This window comes from Sceloporus occidentalis, unplaced genomic scaffold, assembly GCF_023333645.1.
Source record: "Sceloporus occidentalis isolate IW3139 unplaced genomic scaffold, rSceOcc1.0.p SCAF_9, whole genome shotgun sequence".
NCBI classification, from domain to species: domain Eukaryota; kingdom Metazoa; phylum Chordata; class Lepidosauria; order Squamata; family Phrynosomatidae; genus Sceloporus; species Sceloporus occidentalis.
The window spans coordinates 12,516,884-12,534,625 of NW_028316989.1; the positions used below are offsets into that span (position 1 = coordinate 12,516,884).

Here is a 17,742-nt window from a genome sequence, read left to right on the forward strand (position 1 = left end):
CTCTCTTTCCCTCTCTCTGGCTTTCTCTGACTGCTGTTTATTTCATCTAAAAAACAAATCAAAATTGATTATGTTAGCCACTTGGAGCATCGCAGAAAATCGACAGAAAGGGGGGCGATAAATACGTTAAACAAAGAAACAACGTCTCTTAGCAACCTAAGCATCATGATTGAAATTGGCATTTCTCATTCAGTCTCTAGGGAATGTTATGATATTTAGATGAAGCTGAGCCCCAAACCAGCTGGGACCTGGTTTGCGGAAGAGCTCTTGTGAATAATTCTTCTTAGACCATAGAATCACAGTGTTGGGATGGACCCAAAACCTACCCTCAACTTATACACGAGGTGGACTTATAGTCAAGTATATACGGTAAACAAATAAGAGCAGCTTTACTTCTGGACCATTCTTTTTGAATCATCCGGTATATTTGCAAATGCTCCATTGAAGGAAAGCTTCATGAGTTGGGGAAGGATTCCTATTTGGTGGGGCAATATTCTCACCACCATGATCCTACATCACCACACCCCACATCACTACTCCATATAGGTTTTGGCTGTATGGAAAGTCCCAGGGTGATGCCAGGGCACTTCCGTCTCAGGTAGCCATTCCCCATACTCTCCTATTTCTTGCATCTACTTTCAAAAGCACCCGCCTTCCTTGTAGGTGCATTTATATTCATTGCACATCTTCCACTGGCTTCCATTCCAAAAAGGAAAAGGAAATGCATGTACGTAAATAAGATGTGCATGCATGTGCACACATATATCATGTCAGCTTCTCATTGTGGTGCTTCACCCCAGAAGTGGAAACAACTAAAAAGTATGTGTGCCAACTCTCCTTGCCCCCCAAAGCTCATTGCCTATATGTTAGAAATGAAGGAGAATGCAATTCACTCAAATGCAGAGGCAACATCTTCTTTATTATACCACATGTTTCCATGAATCTAGCACAGAGAACCGATCGGAAGGATCAAATCTGGAATGACCAATCTTCATTGCCCAATAGATGGTTGTTCTTGTTCTGTGCCTTCAGGATTGAAAGCCTCAATCTTCATATTGAGGTGTCCTCCTCATTGGACCTGAGTCCCAAAGTCCACTACTGCAATTCCTGCCTCTTTTGATGCAGAGCAAAGCCCCAAAGTGTCACTAAAGGCCAGAAAGCAAAAGGGGAAATGGAACCAGCATTTAGTGTAAACTTCACTTGCTAAGGTACTCTACCCCTGGACCTCAAATCAGGCAGGCTATCCCACATTTCTGCATCTCGACAGACAAAGTATCCAAAAAGGCAGAAGGGCTTTGCATAAGTGAAGGTTGCCAAAGTCAAAGTCTAATAATGGATGCATGCAAGAGAGTAGCAGTTTACGAATCATATTCCGAGAGCTACAGGAAATCTATTCAACACTGCAAGGAGTCTGTCCCATATTTTTTTCCTTATTGCAGGTGAAATATTTTAGCAAGCAATAGAGATGGCACCATTCTGGGAGGAGTTTCGGTTAAGGTCATACTTCCTCCGCATACTTCAAAAAAAGATCAATTTGCCCTTATTTCCTCTCCTGCCCTCCTAGCATCTGTCCTAAAAGGTCTCTCCTGATGAATGCAAGATCTCTCCTGATGAATCCAAGATGGATTTTCAATGGATATTCCTTGACCTCAAGTCAATAGGTGTCATGCTGCAGCAAAAATAGCCAGGTCAATATAGGGTTTCATTTAATAGCAATGTAGCACTCAAATCTCCACAGATAATTACAGAAAGATACTTGATCCATGTCAGTTTTGGGGATTTCCTTCTTTAATGACGCTGCTAACAGACCACTAAGGATAGAGCTTTCTTTCTTTGTATCTCCACCATTCTGTCCCCTGGCTGGATATGCAATTCATATGGGTTTCTTTGCACATCCAAACCCTTTCAAGGCTTCCTTCCTTCCTTCCTTCCTTCCTTCCTTCCTTCCTTCCTTCCTTCCTTCCTTCCCACTCTCTCTACTCTTTCCTCCCAAATTCTGCAGGCTGCTCCACCTCTCATCTGTGGTTCTTATGCCTCTTTCATGATGAAGGCAGAAAAAGAGAGAAGCAGAGACTGGAGGAATTTCCCTATTTAAAAAGCCATTCAGCAGGGAAAGCAGTGGTCCCAATTTGCCCAAGCAACAGCATGGTAAGGTGTCTCTTGGCTACTGGAATGGGTGCTCGGTGGCTTCAAGGGGATTCATTCCCTGGGGGTGCCGGGGGTGCCTCCATTTTTGTCTGACGCCTCCGACGCAACCAAAAAACCATGATGGTAGCCATTAAGCCAACAGCTCCGGTCAATGAGACTAGGAAGCTCAGAAGCGTCATGGTCAGAGGAGAACCTAGAAAGAGGAAAGAAGTCAGCCTCAGAACATGGACAGGTATTGCAGTCCTTGAAAGCTTAGAGATGAAAAAGCCCAGCTTCATTGTTGGAGCTCCACTGCCCAATACATGGAAGTGGTGATGGTGGTTCTTCTTGTTATGTGCCTTCAAGGCATTTCTGACCTATGGTGAACCTGTGAGCCAGAGTGGTGTAATGGTTTGAGCATTGGACTACAACTCTGGAGACCAGGGTTCAAATCCCAACTCAGCCATGGTGATCTTGAGCAAGTTACACACACTCAGCCTCAGAGGAAGGCAAGGGCAAACTCGCTCTGAAGAAACTTGCCAAGAACGTAAGTCAAAAATGACTTGAAGGCACACATCAACAAGGGGTTTTTGGGTTACTTAATGGGTCACCTCTGGATAACCCTGGTCTCCAGAGTTGTAGCCCAATGCTCAGACACACACAAACAGATACATGTGAATATATTCTGCTCCTGGAGGCTTCCAAGAAACACAATTCCTCCCCCCCCCCCCCTTTGCTTTGGAGACTTACCTACAGCCAGTCCAGGTGCGAATTCTGCTTCACTTTTCAGGACTGGACCAAAGGAGATCACATTGTGGAGAGTTTCATAACCATTCCTCTCGCTGGGCTGGGAGGGTGCCTCTATGTTTTTTAAGCACTTCTAGGAAGAAAAGAGATGGAGGATTCAGTGTAGAGGTGAAACTTTTCTTTTGGGATTGTTATTTCATATTCTTCAAGCCTTCCTTGGCCTGATGCTTTCCAGAAGTGTTGGAATACAATTCCCATTATCCCCAGTCAGCATAACCAATGGATTCAAGGGCCTGCTTTTCGTGTGGCTCTGAGCTACATTTCTAGTTTTTGGCAAGGCACCAGCCACTTTTGGGCAAAAAAAAGGCACCGTGGAAATAATGCAATTTGGCATCACTTTAACTGTCATGGCTCCATCCTATGAAATCTTGGGATTTGTAGTTTTGTGAGGCACCAGCACTCTTTTGGCAGAGAAGACTAAAGACCTTGTACAACTACAAAACCCAGGATTCCATAGAATAGTGCTACACCACTTAAAATCGGTAGACACACTGCTGAAATAATCCAGATTGACACCACCTTAACTGCCATGGTTCAAATGCTATGGAATTCTGGGATATGTAGTTTGTCATTTCACCAGAGCACTCTGAAAGGGAAGGCTAAATGCTTCACAGTTCCCAGAATTCCATAGCATGGAGCCATGGCAGTTATAGTGGTGTCAAACTGCATTATTTCTGCAGTGAAAAATGCAGCTAAAGTGGTGTCAAACTGCATTATTTGTACCTTGGAGATGCAGTTTAAAATTTCTTATTCTTATTTTTACAGTATAGAAAGATGGACCCTTCGTTGTCATACCTTCCTTAAAGGGATCTCCTTCTCTTTCCCAAAATTGCACTAAAACCTTTTGGATCTACAGCACGTAAAGTGGTGTCAAGCTGAATATTTCCACCCTGGAGGTGCACTTTAAATCCATCTCCTAGACCAATGATTCCCAAACTTTGATCATTCAGGTGTTTTGGACTTCATCTCCCAGAAGCCATCAACTTGGCCAACAGTCAAAAATTCTGGGAATGGAAATCCACGACACCTGAAAGACCAAGGTTTGGGAACCACTGTTCGACACTCAGCCATCTTGGGAGCCTCCTATGCCATCCTTTGGGTTGGCACCTTCTACTGCATGTCTCACCTGTTCACACCCAGCCATCTGGCTCAGGCAGACACTGAGTTCGCAGTGCAGGTACGCCACAGAATGGTTGACCATCTGAAAAAGCTGGATGGTGAAGTTGGCCACTCCAGATTTGCTGTTCTGGTGGATCTGAATATGTCTGCATTCCACGAGCGACCTTCAAGAGAGGGAAACATCAATGAAAGCCAAATCAAGACATAATGTTCCAGACACTGGAAAGTCAACCAGTGTTGAGAATCCAAAAGAGTTACTAGTGCAAGGGCAGTACGTCTTTGATACCAAGCTACAGCAGGACCATGATTACTTTTTACCACCTTGCTGCTGGATTGACCATGAATTGATTATGGCGTTTGCTAAGGCAGCTTTCTTCAGGAACTAAACAGTAGTGTCATTTCCATCAAGGATATGTCAAACGCTGCCCAACATGGTGCCAAAAAGGGAAGCATCAGTAGCGTTGTACTGGATTATGAAAGGGGAGTGAGCTCCGTTGCCCTTTTAAAACCCTTTTAAAAGAGCAAACAGCCAAGGTGACTTCTTTAAGCTGGCCCAGACGGATGTTGGCGAGTGTCCATATGATGCAGATTGTGTCACAAAAACCACAGAGGTGACCCTTGGTGTTGGCCAGTCATCGCTGCCTGACGCTAAAATAAAGAGGGATCTGGCTGTGAAATAATCCCACAAGCATCAAATTGGATCAATGCTCCCTTTCCATTAACATGATTCATAGTGTGATAGAGTTGGAAGGGACTCAAAGGACCAGTCTAGGAAGGAAGAGCTAAAACATCCCTGAAAAGTGGTCACCCAACCTATGCTTAAGGACTCCAATGAAGAGGAAGTCCACCACCTTCCATGGTCCTCCCTCCCACTATTGAACTGCTCTTACCACCAAGAATCTTCTTCCTAAAATTAGTCAGTATCTCTTTTTTTGAAATTTGAAGTCATTGATTTGATCCCCACCATCTGAAACAGCAGAGAACAAGGTCAATGACTTCTTCCTCCAGATGCTCCTTCAGATATTTGAAGAAGACTATTCCATCACTGTTCAGTCTTCTCTCCTCCAGGCAACGGATTTACCTATAAACCTGTATGGCACACAGGAACCCCTTCCTGAGCTCCTGAACTCCAACCAACCACATACTGAATATATAAAGCCAAATCCAAAGACCCATGCTTTTCCATGGGCAGATGGATGCCATTGGCATCTTTCCTTGATAGTCTCTGTCACTGGCAACCCAGAGAAAGGGGAAAGGTTTTAAAGGGCACAACCTATTTCTACCTCAACCCAGCTCTAAAATCAGTGATTCCATTCTAGGTTTTAGTTAAGACTTTAAAAAGAACCAAAGGAAGCACCTTGGATGCTTCCTTTAAAGTTCATCAGAACTAACCATCACCATAAGTACTGAATTCCATTTTAACACACACCAGCTTCACAACCCATCGATGCTGGTGGCTATCCATATTAGTTGGGCAGTGAATCTGCTCTGGGTTTTAGTCTGAACTTTAAAAGAGTGATCAAAGGTACTAAACGCTATCACCCAAGATAGGATGCCACCTCCAAACATCCCTCAGCCTGGAATGCATCTACAGTGTCGAAATAATGCAGTTTGACACCACTATAAGTGCTGTAGCTCTCCATCCTATTCTGGGACTGACAAAGTCTCCGGTTTTCTTTGCCTCACCAAACTCTAAATCCTAAGATTCTGTAGGATGGAGACATGGCAGTTAAAATGGTGTCAAACTGCATTATTTCTGCATTGTAGATGCAACCGTGTCCAAATTTCCTCACCTGGGAAAAAGGCAGCAGGAGGCATCCTCTAGATTTGTTGGCCTGGAGGTGGGAGTCACACAACACGACTTGACACTCAGGGTTGGGCGGCTTCCATCGTCGCGAAGAACAATCCGGGCCAGGAAACTGTCAGGAGAAGATGGAGTCTTTCCCCTACCTGCAGGCTGGAGTCTCATTTCTGTGGTGTAGTTACCAGAGCTACAGGCATCGTCGGACACTACTGCCAAACTGTGAGAGAAGTCGAGAGATTGAGAAAGTGAGAGGAATTCAGGGAGGCAAAACTGATGGGACGTTGAAACAGCCATGGTTCCCCACCTGTGTCTCTTTAGGCTGAGGGATTGAGGGTGCTTTGCCATTTGCCGGCTAATAGTATCTATAGTTTTTTTTTGTGGGTTTTTCGGGCTATATGGCCATGTTCTAGAAGAGTTTATTCCTGACTTTTCGCCTGCATCTGTGGCTGGCATCTTCAGAGAACTGTTCTAGAACATGGTCGCATAGCCTGAAAAACCCACAAAAAACGATGGATGCTGGCCATGAAAGCTTTTGACTTCATAATCAGTATCTGTTTGAAGATCCCTTTTATCATAGAATCGTAGAGTTGGAAGAGACCACAAGGGCCATCCAGTCCAACCCCATTCTGCCATGCAGGAAATCCAAATCAAAGCATCCCCGACAGATGGCCATCTAACCTCTGCTTAAAGACCTCCAAGGAAGGAGACTCCACTACACTCCGAGGGAGTTTGTTCCACTGTCGAACAGCCCTTACTGTCAGGAAGTTCCTCCTAATGTTGAGGTGGAATCTCTTTTCCTGTAGCTTGCATCCATTGCTCTGGGTCCTGTTCTCTGGAGCAGCAGAAAACAAGCTTGCTCCCTCCTCAACATGACATCCCTTCAAATATTTAAACAGGGCTATCATATCACCTCTTAACCTTCTTTTCTCCAGGCTACAGGGACGTAGCCAGGATTTTAGGAAGGGGGGGTCCAGACTAAGTGCCACCATTATAATGGGGCTTGGGTGCAGCGGCGCAGCAGCACACACCATTCATTTTTCTAATGGAAGGGGGGGTCTGGACCCCAAGATCCCCCCCCCCCCTTGGCTACGTCCCTGCAGGCTAAACATCCCCAACTCCCTAAGTCGATCCTCATAGGACATGGTTTCCAGACCCTTCACCATTTTAGTCGCCCTCCTTTGGGTATCCTGGGCATCCAGCTTGTGACCAGCAGTAAAATCCAAACTGAGTTAGCATCAACTTAAACTCTCTTTAAGTATTGGAATCTCAGGGTATTTACACAAGAGAACGAGCAGGCTCTTTGTTAGTCTTTTAGGCTATTTATTATATGCTGTCATATGCATACATACACATTGCCCATAGGGAGAAAACATAGACATCTCAGTGTCTAGACACATTGCTTTCATTTTATCTTACACATGACAAAGAAACCTCATAATTAATGTGCCATCACCTAAAAGGCCTTCTCCTTGGTCAACATGCAATTGACTTCCAAAAGCAAGGGCCCGGTTCCAGATGTAAAAAGCTAGGCAGCTCATTTGGGAGAAATAGATTTTAATTCACATTCAGAATTTTAGAATGTAACATGAGCCTGTATTGAGTTCATCATTGAAGCTGCCAGGAAATATCTTTTTCTACTTCTTATGCCCACTCCATAATACACGGGAACCTAAATAACCCAAAGGCAACAGATTCTGTATGGTCTCAGAAGCTAAGCTGGGTCAGGTTTGGTTAGTACTTAGATCAGTGGTTCCCAACCTGTGGGTCGGGACCCCTTTGGGGGTCGAATGACCCTTTCATGGGGGTCGCCTAAGACCATTGGAAAACACCTATTTAATTACAGTTATGAAGTAGCAATGAAAATAATTTCATGGGTTTGGGTCACCACAACATGAGGAACTGTATTAAGGGGTCGCAGCATTAGGAAGGTTGGGAACCACTGACTTAAATGGAGCAATGGCAAACCACTTCTGAGGATTTCTTGCCTAAGAAAACCCTATAAAAGCCATGGGGTTGCTATAAATCAACAGGTGACTTGAGGGCATAAAGACACACACACATTATGTAGCATCTCTGAGTAAAAGAGATTGTAGCATAAGCTTTGTAGACCTGGTCTACTTCCTCAGATACATCTATGCATCTGAGGAAGTAGACCAAGTCTACAAATGTTTATGGTACAACATCTTTCACTCAGTCTCAAAGGTGCTACAAGATCCCTTTGCATACTGATCTCCAGGTGAATACGGCGGTGTTTCTGATTTCTATACGCAAAAACACACAGGGATTACTTGGGCCACCAGATATTGAAGGACTGCAACTCTACGCAACACTAGCTAGTAAACCCACTGGTGTGGAATGCTGGGAGATGGAGTCCAACAACCTCCGAAGTCCAAAACACTTCCCATTCCTAATAGTTACCCATCTAAGAAAACATCATCTGAGCGCATCAGTCTCCGGCGGTGCTGTGCTCTCCAATCTAACCAACTAGAATCAGAGTCCCATGGTGGCAGGTCAGCTACCGAATGATCGTCTCTTTCATCATCATCTTCTTCTCTTTCTCCATCATTTCCTTCTCCTGTAGGATCGCTTGTGAAGGCAGCCTGCTCCCCAGATGCATATGAGCTCAACTCACTGATAGCACCAGGGCTGCTAACAGCATCTGCTAAGAAGTCTCCATCAGTTTGGATATTAGAGGTAATTTCAAAGGTCCCTGGGGTTGGCTGGGCCTGGGTTTGAAGATGTGGAAAGCTCTCAGAGATGTGTAGTGGCAGATTGTCAAAATGGGATCTCTGTCTCTGATTTCTACCACCAAGTCCCTCAACTTCAGAGGATAATGTGGTCAATCCTGGTGCACTGAGAATAGTCGAAAACACTGGGGAGGGAGCTAGCAAGGCAACATCCTGTGTCCATTTATCATCCAGTAATATGGACCCTTCCAGATGTTCACCTTCTAAGCTTGCTTGCTCTAGATGAGGACTAGATCTAACCAGAAATTCATCTGCAGTCCCTACAATGCCTCCTGTCCTGTGTTTAGGATGCTGATCCTGCCTAGGTGATGGTGATGAAAATCCTTCTTTATTTGTTCCACTTACTGTAGGCTGCAGCCCCCTCTTCAAACCTTGATGCGATGTTTCCATAACAGAAGCTCCTCCACTCACAGGCAAAGCAGTTGCGTCTTGAAGATGTGAAAGTGACGCATCTCCAAGAACAGCATGTGGTGGTAACTTCTGAAACAAACTCTGAAAACCTACAGGCCCTGCAGTGTCAACTGGTGAGATTGAGGTTGATCTGAAGTCTGTGGGAACCATCCACATGGAGGGGTGCCCAGGATCTGTGTCAGACAGAGCTGGCAAAATGTGAATTGCTTCCATTTGATGATGATCATCATTGCCTCTTGCACTCAGATTGGTTTCTCCAGTACTCACTCTTGGTTCTGGCCCTCCTCCTCTGCTTGAAAGAGAGGTCCTCTGGTGAGTAGTTGGATCATATTTCATCACTGATTTGGCAAAGTAGGAATGCATTGACATCTGTGAAGACATCTGTCCAGAAGGCACCTGATGATTCGTGAGATCTTCAACTGGTTTCCCAGAAAGGGTTGTGTGTGATGGAGGATCTGCTAAGACTAAGGCCGAAGGTGAAGGTAGAGTCCTTGGGTTCTTGTTTGCCATGGGAGGCTTGGGAGAGATGGGATGAAACTGGAAAAGCTTGGAGAAGAAGGTGCTAGTTGGATAGGAAAAAGTTTCTGTGGCCACAGGAAATGCAACCACTGCTTCTGAGTAGGAGTCATTTGAGGATATTGAGACTTTCTGTTCTTTTCCATTTGGGAGTGATGGGGAACTTGACATCTCATTGGGTACATATTGAACTTCCAAAGGAGTCAGAAGCAGCTCCTTTCCAAGCAACTCGGTGCTCAAGGAGCTATGTGATGTAAGGCTTGTAGGAGTGAGATGTCCCACCTCTAATGGCAGTTTCATGTTCCCAGATGAAGACGCATTCAAGGACGCTTCAGGGTTTTTACTTACAGGAGTAATGGGGGTCACTGAACCATGAGGATGATCTTCAGTGTGAAGCATTAGCATCATACTCAGTGGAGGATTATCTACAGGCCTGGATGTCTCAAGGGACCTTCTCAGCATCTGAGAAGGTTCAACCATGGAGGGAAAAGGGGAAGTCTTGGGGGGGATGTTCACCAGTTCTGTTGAGAGTGGTAACATTTTGGGTCTTTCCAGGATAGGCACCATGGCAGTTGAAGCATCTGAGATATGGTGATGATCAGCAGCAGTTACAACAGATAGTGAAACTGGATAATTCCATTCCACCTTTGGGGAATCAAGAGTGGAGGACTGAATCCCATTGTTCTGGTTTGGGGTCCCCAAATACTTAGCTCTGGTGCTAGTTTCCCGCAGCTGTTGGGGGAATGGGTTAGCTATCAAGCTGTCAGACCTGGTTTCTGTAGTTTTTGGTACAGCACTGAGGGGTGGCTGAGAAATATTTTGCTTAGCCAGTGAAAAGGCCTGAGAGGAAAGCAATTTTGTCCTTATTAAATGCCAAATGGTGGACACAGTTGGACTGGTTTCCAGTTGTTGCTCCTGGTTGCCGGCATAAGGAGCTAAACCCAAAACAGCCCTGTGAGAAAATGTGAGACTAGTTTCCCGGTCCCATTCCTTCTCCATAGAGGATGATGGAGGAACCTTTGGTGTTTCAGCTGGTAGAAACACAAACACAGGTTTAACCAGAATGACGCTGGATGGGCTCATTTGTATCAAGCTTGAAGCTCCGAGGTGGGACAAACCAAATGCAGAAGACAAAGGCAGAGCTTCCTGGGCAGAAGCAATGCCATGCCCATCGGTATTAAGTTCTTCAGAAAATGGAGTGGTGTTTTGCATGCTCTGCAAGCACACCATGTTTTCAGCGTTCCGGACCAGGAGGGACAAGTATTGAAGGGAAGGTGATGTTCCAAGGATGCCATTCACCACAAAAGAGTCAAGACTTGACGCACCAAGGTCACCTGATCGGTTGAGATGCTGGGTGAGCCCAAGGAACCTTTGTGGAAGGTCCTGAGCACTAGACACAGCCACTGTTGACATTGTCCTGGTGCTGAGCATGGCATCTTCCTCCATGTGAGCTGAGGTCGGAAGAGAAAAGTTCACTGTGCTGTGATGACCGGTAGGAGAAGCTGTACTGGCAAAAGTGGGAGGACTTTCCTCTAAGGAGACAGAAGTAGAAACACTTGGCAGAGACGTCCTATAAATTCCAGCCTGTGATGTTGGAGGGCTTGTTTGGGAAGAGGCTTTTCTATCACTCTTTTCCTCTGCAGTGCGAAGCACCACAGACAGAAGAGGTGTAGCTTGAGGCTGTAAACCAGGAGAGATAGCTGTACCTGTGAATACATTTGGCGTCTGGGCTGCAGCAGCTACAGAAGTGGATTCATCTAACAACTGGGGTTCAGTGTGGACAATAGCAAAGGTGCTGGATGCTTGTAGTTTGGGGTTGCCAAGGAGAGCTATATTAAATGAAGGGAGGTGGAGGAGGGGAGAAGAAGATGTGTTTGGTGTCCGAGTCTCATTCTGGGTCAACGGTGAGACTCCTGGGTTAGCAGATGAATCGAGCAAGTGTGCCATGACAGTAGTAGAAGAGGAAGCTAGTGAATTATTTCTAGAAGTAGTTAAGAGCAAAGTACCTGTCGCATGTGGTTCAGCATCAACTCTTCCTTCGACTGTAGTCCTGTTTGTCTCTGTCATGGCCTTGGCAAGAGTAGATGAGACAAGAAGATGGGACTCATCCATAAAAGAGGCAGAACCACCTGGCGCTTGAGATTTGGCATGAGATGACGCCTTCACTTCCAAGGTGCTTAGTTGCTGCTCATCATGAGCAGGGTTGGTGCTGGATGGTTGGGAGTTGGTTTGAACTTGGCCAGGCAGAGAAGGTGTCTTAGCATAAAAAGAGACAGAGACAGTTGGTGAGAGTTTCATTTTGGTTGGATCAAGGAAAGAAGGGCTTGGGTTCTCTAGGCCAGCAACAGATGTTGTCCCTGGCACACCCAGCTCCACATGAGAAGAAGCAGGAATGGTACGAAAAGAGACAGCGTTGCTGAGCATTCTCCCACTGACCTGAGATGGCACAAGAGTATTTAATTCTACCTGTTCCCCTTTTGTAAGAGTTGGTGGTCTGAGGCTGGAAGAGGCTGACTGAGCCTCAGCTGATGTGTTTAGCCCAGCATGTGGAGAGGCAAAATTGTTTGGTGCTGTTGTCTTAGTGAGAGCTACAGTCACCTCTGATAGATCTGATTCATCCTGAGGTTCAGTCTGAGAAGGAGGAGGTAGGTCTGGTCTATTTGATGCAACATGGCTACCAGGTGCTTGTGGTTTGATAGGAACTGGAGCAGAAAAGGCGGGCAAGGGTTCTGAACCCAAACGAGATGGAACAAATGCATTGGGAGATGTTTGCTTTCCGTGGACAGTCGAAAGTATGTAGGGCTGCTGGAACTCAGATATCCCTTGTGTGCTGTGCCTAGCAGATACAGACTTGTCTGGTGATGGTGGACTGACATGGAAAGAGGCTCCCAAGTTTGACATTATAGTTCTAGCATAAGATGATGTTGAGTTGGCTAGTGAAAAAGTGCCGGTTTTGCTTGCCTGTGTCTTGCCATAAACTGAGGGAGGAATGCTTGGTGGTTGAGGCATAGAATGGGGCAGGAGAGATGGAGCTGGGTGATCTTCAGTGATGGTTTCTTGCAGATTGGCTAGAGGAGATGATGCTCTCCTTGCAGTTTCGGATGGTTTGAAAAGAGATGTCTGTGTGGTTGTCTGGTGGTCAACTGCATGGTGCAAATTAGAGTTCATTCCTTCAAGAAGAAGCTCCCCTGTTTTGCTGGATTTCTTGAAAATAGGGGGCTGGGATGGAAAGAGAAGTCTGGGCTGAAAGCTTTGGCTGATGTACTTTGCCTTGGAAGACTGAAGCAAAGATGCTGAAGAGAGGGTTTCTGCGGTTGTAAAGGGTGGGAAAGGGCGAGTATTGCTTTGAGCCGGAGTCAGGAGTGTAGGCTTTTCAGCCATTTTCATCTCTGTTGTTTCATGTCCTGTCATCTCTCCTTGTGGAGAGGAAGCTGAGGAGGTATAATGCTGCTCCATCTCTGTCCTGGGAATAGTTGCAGCATTTTTCTCAAAAAGCATTTCTTGAAATATATGCGCAGAGTTACTCTTAACAGATGTGTTCTGTGCCACCGTCAGGGTCCCTGGACTTCTGGTGGCATCAGAAGTTTGGCTATCCAGCTTGGTTCGTTGACCTGTAATTTGTGACTGTTGACTAGTTTCAGGGATAGCTGTTACTAATTCTTTCCCAGGAGTTGATATAGTTTCAATAAAATGCCTTTCTGGTTCAGTTCCGCTCTTGCTCAAAGCGTATATGCGGATAGGTCCAGATGTCACTGTCCCCAGAGAGAGGATGGTGGGTAATGTCACCCTTTGTCCAGTGCTTTCCAAGGATTCTGCATCAAAAAGTGTGGTTATAAATGGGTCCATCCCTTCTGCCTTACCTGGAGTTAAGGTGGACAGATCCTCATTCAGGTTGAGTTCCTGTGTTGTATCATTACTCACTCTTTCTTCAGTAGAGAGAAGTGTTGTCAAATGTTTTTGCTGGACGCTGATGGATTTTGATGCTGAGAAACCAGTGGTGAACAGGGGCCAGATTGTGACCAGACCATCAGTTTGATGTCCTAAAAGGGCTCTATCTGCGAAGGATGGCTCAGTGCTCTCAAGCTCTCCAGTTACAGCTGTAAGCTCCTGACCTCCATTATCTGAGGTGCTTTGAGCCCCTGTTCTTTGGCGGTCATGCAAGTGAGGAATGCCCTTGTTAGCAAGATCAGAAGTCAAGCTCTCAAGCTGGAGGGTCACTTCATCTATGTGATCTTCTCTTGTTGAAACCAGGTGGTTCTTGGTGGTCACCAGGTCTTCTTCAAGAAAGCTTTGATCGTCTGAGTCACCAGACCAAGGTTCACTCTTGGAGGCAACTAAAAGGAGGGGAAAAAACAATGGGTTAGTGTCGGTGTATTGCACCTTCATGTCGTCTGTCGACGTATGGTGGCCCCATAAATTTCAGAGGGTTTTCTCAGGCAAGGAAGGCTCAGAAGTTGTTTTGCCAGCTCCTTCCTCTGAAAGAGCCTGGTATTCATTGATGGTCTCCCATCCAAGTACTAAACAGGGCTAATGTGTTTTGCGTCCATGATCAGATGTAATCTTATGCCTTTTGGATATTTAGGCTCAGTAGGTTATTGCTTAGTTTTTCTGCCATCGTTGTTGTTGTTTTCTAAAGGCTCAATTGAAATTTTAAGTGACTGCAATAACAGAAATGTAGGTACCTCCAAATACTGCAGACACACAGGTCCTGCCTCTTTTCCTTCCAATTTCCCCCAGCTCATATCAATATCTAAACATGGCCATACGATATAAATAAAATTAAGAAAATTTTTCATTTTTGAGTGGGTGAGGATCCAGGTGTGGTCCATGATCCACAGCTCAAAAAATGAGATGGCTTCTCAGATTAACAGCCATCAAAATAAACATGTGCATATCTTTCAAGTTCATCAGACTTTTTAATTTTACCATTCAGAGTTTGGATGTGACACTTCCTTACTCTTCATTTGAATCCAGGCTATAACACTTTACCTTGCCAGCTTCCCTATTTGAAGGGCACTTAGCTTCTAGGGCAGTGGTTTTCAGCCTTCCTAATGCTGTGACCCTTTAATACAGTTCCTCATGTTGTGGTGACCCCCAACCATAACATTGCGGTGTGTTGGTTCCTAAAACCATCGGAAATATGTTTTCCAATAGTCTTAGGCGACCCCTGTGAAAGGGTCGTTCAGCCCCCAAGGGGTCGTGATCCACAGGTTGAGAACTGCTCTTCTAGGGTCTCACCTTGGATGTCAAGTCCTACATTTAGCCAGATCCACCATGACTATGTGGGAAGTGCCCCCACCCAATATAGCAGAGTTGGGCCACTTGCAGTCCTTTAGCTCTCAATGGACACCAACTCCCATAAACCTTTTGCTATTAGCCACGCTGGCTAGGGCTGATGGGATCTGCAATGACATCTGGAGGATCACAAGTTGCCCACCTCTGCCCTGAAGGCAAACATCAGAACAAAACCTTAACGAACAGAAAGAGCTAAGACATACATTTATGTCAAATACACTGCAGGATGTCAAATGCCCAGCGTCCAAAGCCTGCTCATCAAAAACTTAATTAGATCATGCCCTAACAATCATCAGGGCCATTCCAGTAAATTTTTCCCCTCTGCAGTAACACAATCAAGTAGTAGGCTCCTTTAAAGAAAACCGATCTTGACAATGCTGCTGTGGGAAACCATCACAGACAACAATGCTCCTGTTCCAAGCATCGACCAGATTTCTTTTCCCTGCCATGGAGACCCAACATGGTTTTAAATCTGGTTTAAATGGGCACATGGAGTTGGTTTAGGGCTGCTTTGTGTCATCCACAAGGTCCAAAGTCAACCATGCGTACGCTCATCTGTCATTGCTTTAGTATATAGTTGACACACTTTGTATTTTTTACAGACTCTGCAGCAACCAGGGAACCTGCGCTAGTGGCTGATTTAAAAAGGATCATAAATAAAAATGAAAAATAAATGCAGTACCAACAATAAATGCAGTACCACGAGCAGAACTAGGCACAGGCTGAGAGTGCATTTACACTGTTGAAATAATGCACTTTGACATTGATTTGGCTGCCATGTCCTACAGAATCCTGAACTAGGACTTCCTCAGACTATCTCCACCATTATCTTCGCCTCAATCCCTACAATAGGCTAAATGGTGCGATGAGGAAAAGTCCTTCAATATATTTTGCCAAGGCTTTGCTTTTGAGCCGTCACAAACCCAGATGGATGCCATTAAGAAGGGCCAGCAGAATCCATGTATTATGCAAAGGACTTAAGCGGAGGTCAAGCGCCAGCTTCCAAAATCCGCAGACTGGCAAGCCCTCCCACCTCCAGAGCCGTAAAACCTTGGCCGAAAGCATAACCGAGGATCAGGAGTTCAGGTCATTGGGGCATAGCTTCCCCTTTGGATTATGTCTGCAGCTGTTAACTGCAGATGGGGAAACTAATTGAGGCCAAGTAAAATAATGCATATAAAGTCATTTTTTAAGAAAACAATAAAATCAGGTGCTGAGTTACGGGAATGTAGTCACAGGAGAAATACAAAGGAAGTTGAGTATGGGAAAAGTTCCCCCTTTTTTAAGACTACAACTTGCAGAATTTTAGTGGTCAAGTTAATTTCCCCCCTGAAGTCAACCACAGGAGAAAAACTCTGTTTCATCTGAATCTTTCCTTCTTTGTAAATGCATCATACAGAAAAATGGGAAGACCAAGTAGGTGAACATAGAACAAAGTGGCAAAAACTTTACTCACCAGCTACTCTTAGTAGTCCAGCCACCAAAAGCAAGGATGCAAGAACGCTGTCCTCCATCTTGCCTTTCAATGCAAGAGCGCAGCTAGCTGTCTGTTCATGCGGGCGACAGAGGATTCTCCTCTATCTTGATCAGAAGCATTTGCAAATCTTGCTTTGCAAGTGAGGAGTAGGGAAATACATACTTGATGAAGAGTTTTTAAGGCCTGGAGTAGCGCATTTCAGCATGGTCCAAAGAAAAAGAGAGACAAGGGAAAGGATCCACCAATTGGAAGATAGTGGCATGGAAGAAGAGGAGGGGAGAAGTGGAGAAAGTAATACGAACCGGTCCTGTCTGCACTTTTGCTTTCCCTGAGATTCAAGGTGGCTTGGATTACACAGAGTTGACTGGCAAAGATATAACTGGATGTCAAACTCTCTGAATGGGATAAGAAAAACCTTGTCTGGAAGTATGCACAGCATAACAATTTTGGTTGTTGTTGATTATTCACTTATATCCTGCCTTTCCCCCAAAACTGGGACTGAAGGTTTGGTTGTTGTTTCTGATTTGCAGCGACCCTAAGGCAAGCCTAACATTAGGAGGGACTTCCTGACAGTAAGGGCTGTTTGACAATGGAACACACTCCTTCCTTGGAGTGTAGTGGAGTCTCCTTTCCTCCTAAACAGAGGCTGGATGGCCATCTGTCGGGGATGCTTTGATTGAGAATTCCTGCATGGCAGAATGGGGTTGGACTGAATGGCCCTTGCAGTCTCTTCCAACTCTGTGATTCTATGATACTATAGGGTTTTCTTTCACCAAGACTTGCATTAACGTTATGTTCACTGAATACTTCACAGACCTAAAAGGAGGCTGGAAACGCTTACCAGCTCCTTGATTATGAAGTTTTGTATTCAGAATCAGCAACTGCCTAATAAGACGTTGGGAAGTGATGCCTGTAGGTAAGTCTGATCCTCCAGCGTCAAAGTCCCTTCCTTTTAAGTCAGGTTGGCTTTCTGTAGCTCTAGCAAATAAATCCAAGGGTGCATCAGTAGAAGCCTCTCAAACGGTGCAGTGGCCTTAATGCACACTTCAGATTTACTGGAATTAAACATAATCTCATGGCACAATGCAAGTGTATCGTCTGTTGTGATCAGTAAATGCAAAGAATACTGTCCAAGCAGTACTTAAAAACTTGATGGGAGAATTCAGTAAGCAAGCAGTTTGTTTCCTGATAGCTGGGGAAATATAATGTGCCACTTCATATTTGATGGGGCAGAATAAGAACCACCCTTTGGATCCATCCCTTGAGATGGGTGAAGCACTCTGCAGGACCAATATTGCAGCAATCCATTACATATGATGGTCAAATTGGGACATTAGCTCTGCTCTTATAAGCAGTCTTCCAAGAGGCATATGGTATGGTCTGAGGGCAAAGCGTATGATAAGCTTTGCAGTCTGAAGCCAAGCAGATCTAGGAATGGT

General features: G+C 45.2%; 1 protein-coding gene across 1 annotated transcript; it reads right to left on the minus strand.

Moving 5' to 3' along the window:
* Positions 1-1,014: 1,014 nt before the first annotated feature.
* LOC149306921 (uncharacterized) lies at positions 1,015-16,340 on the minus strand. Its single transcript, XM_089538229.1, has 8 exons — positions 16,283-16,340; positions 13,644-13,865; positions 13,392-13,514; positions 8,276-12,233; positions 5,847-6,074; positions 4,061-4,217; positions 2,878-3,007; positions 1,015-2,341 (listed from the first exon to the last, which is right to left on the minus strand). Exons 1-8 carry the CDS (start codon positions 16,338-16,340, stop codon positions 2,190-2,192), a joined length of 5,028 nt encoding a protein of 1,675 aa, XP_089394355.1. The 3' UTR covers positions 1,015-2,189.
* Between the last annotated feature and the right edge of the window lie 1,402 nt (positions 16,341-17,742).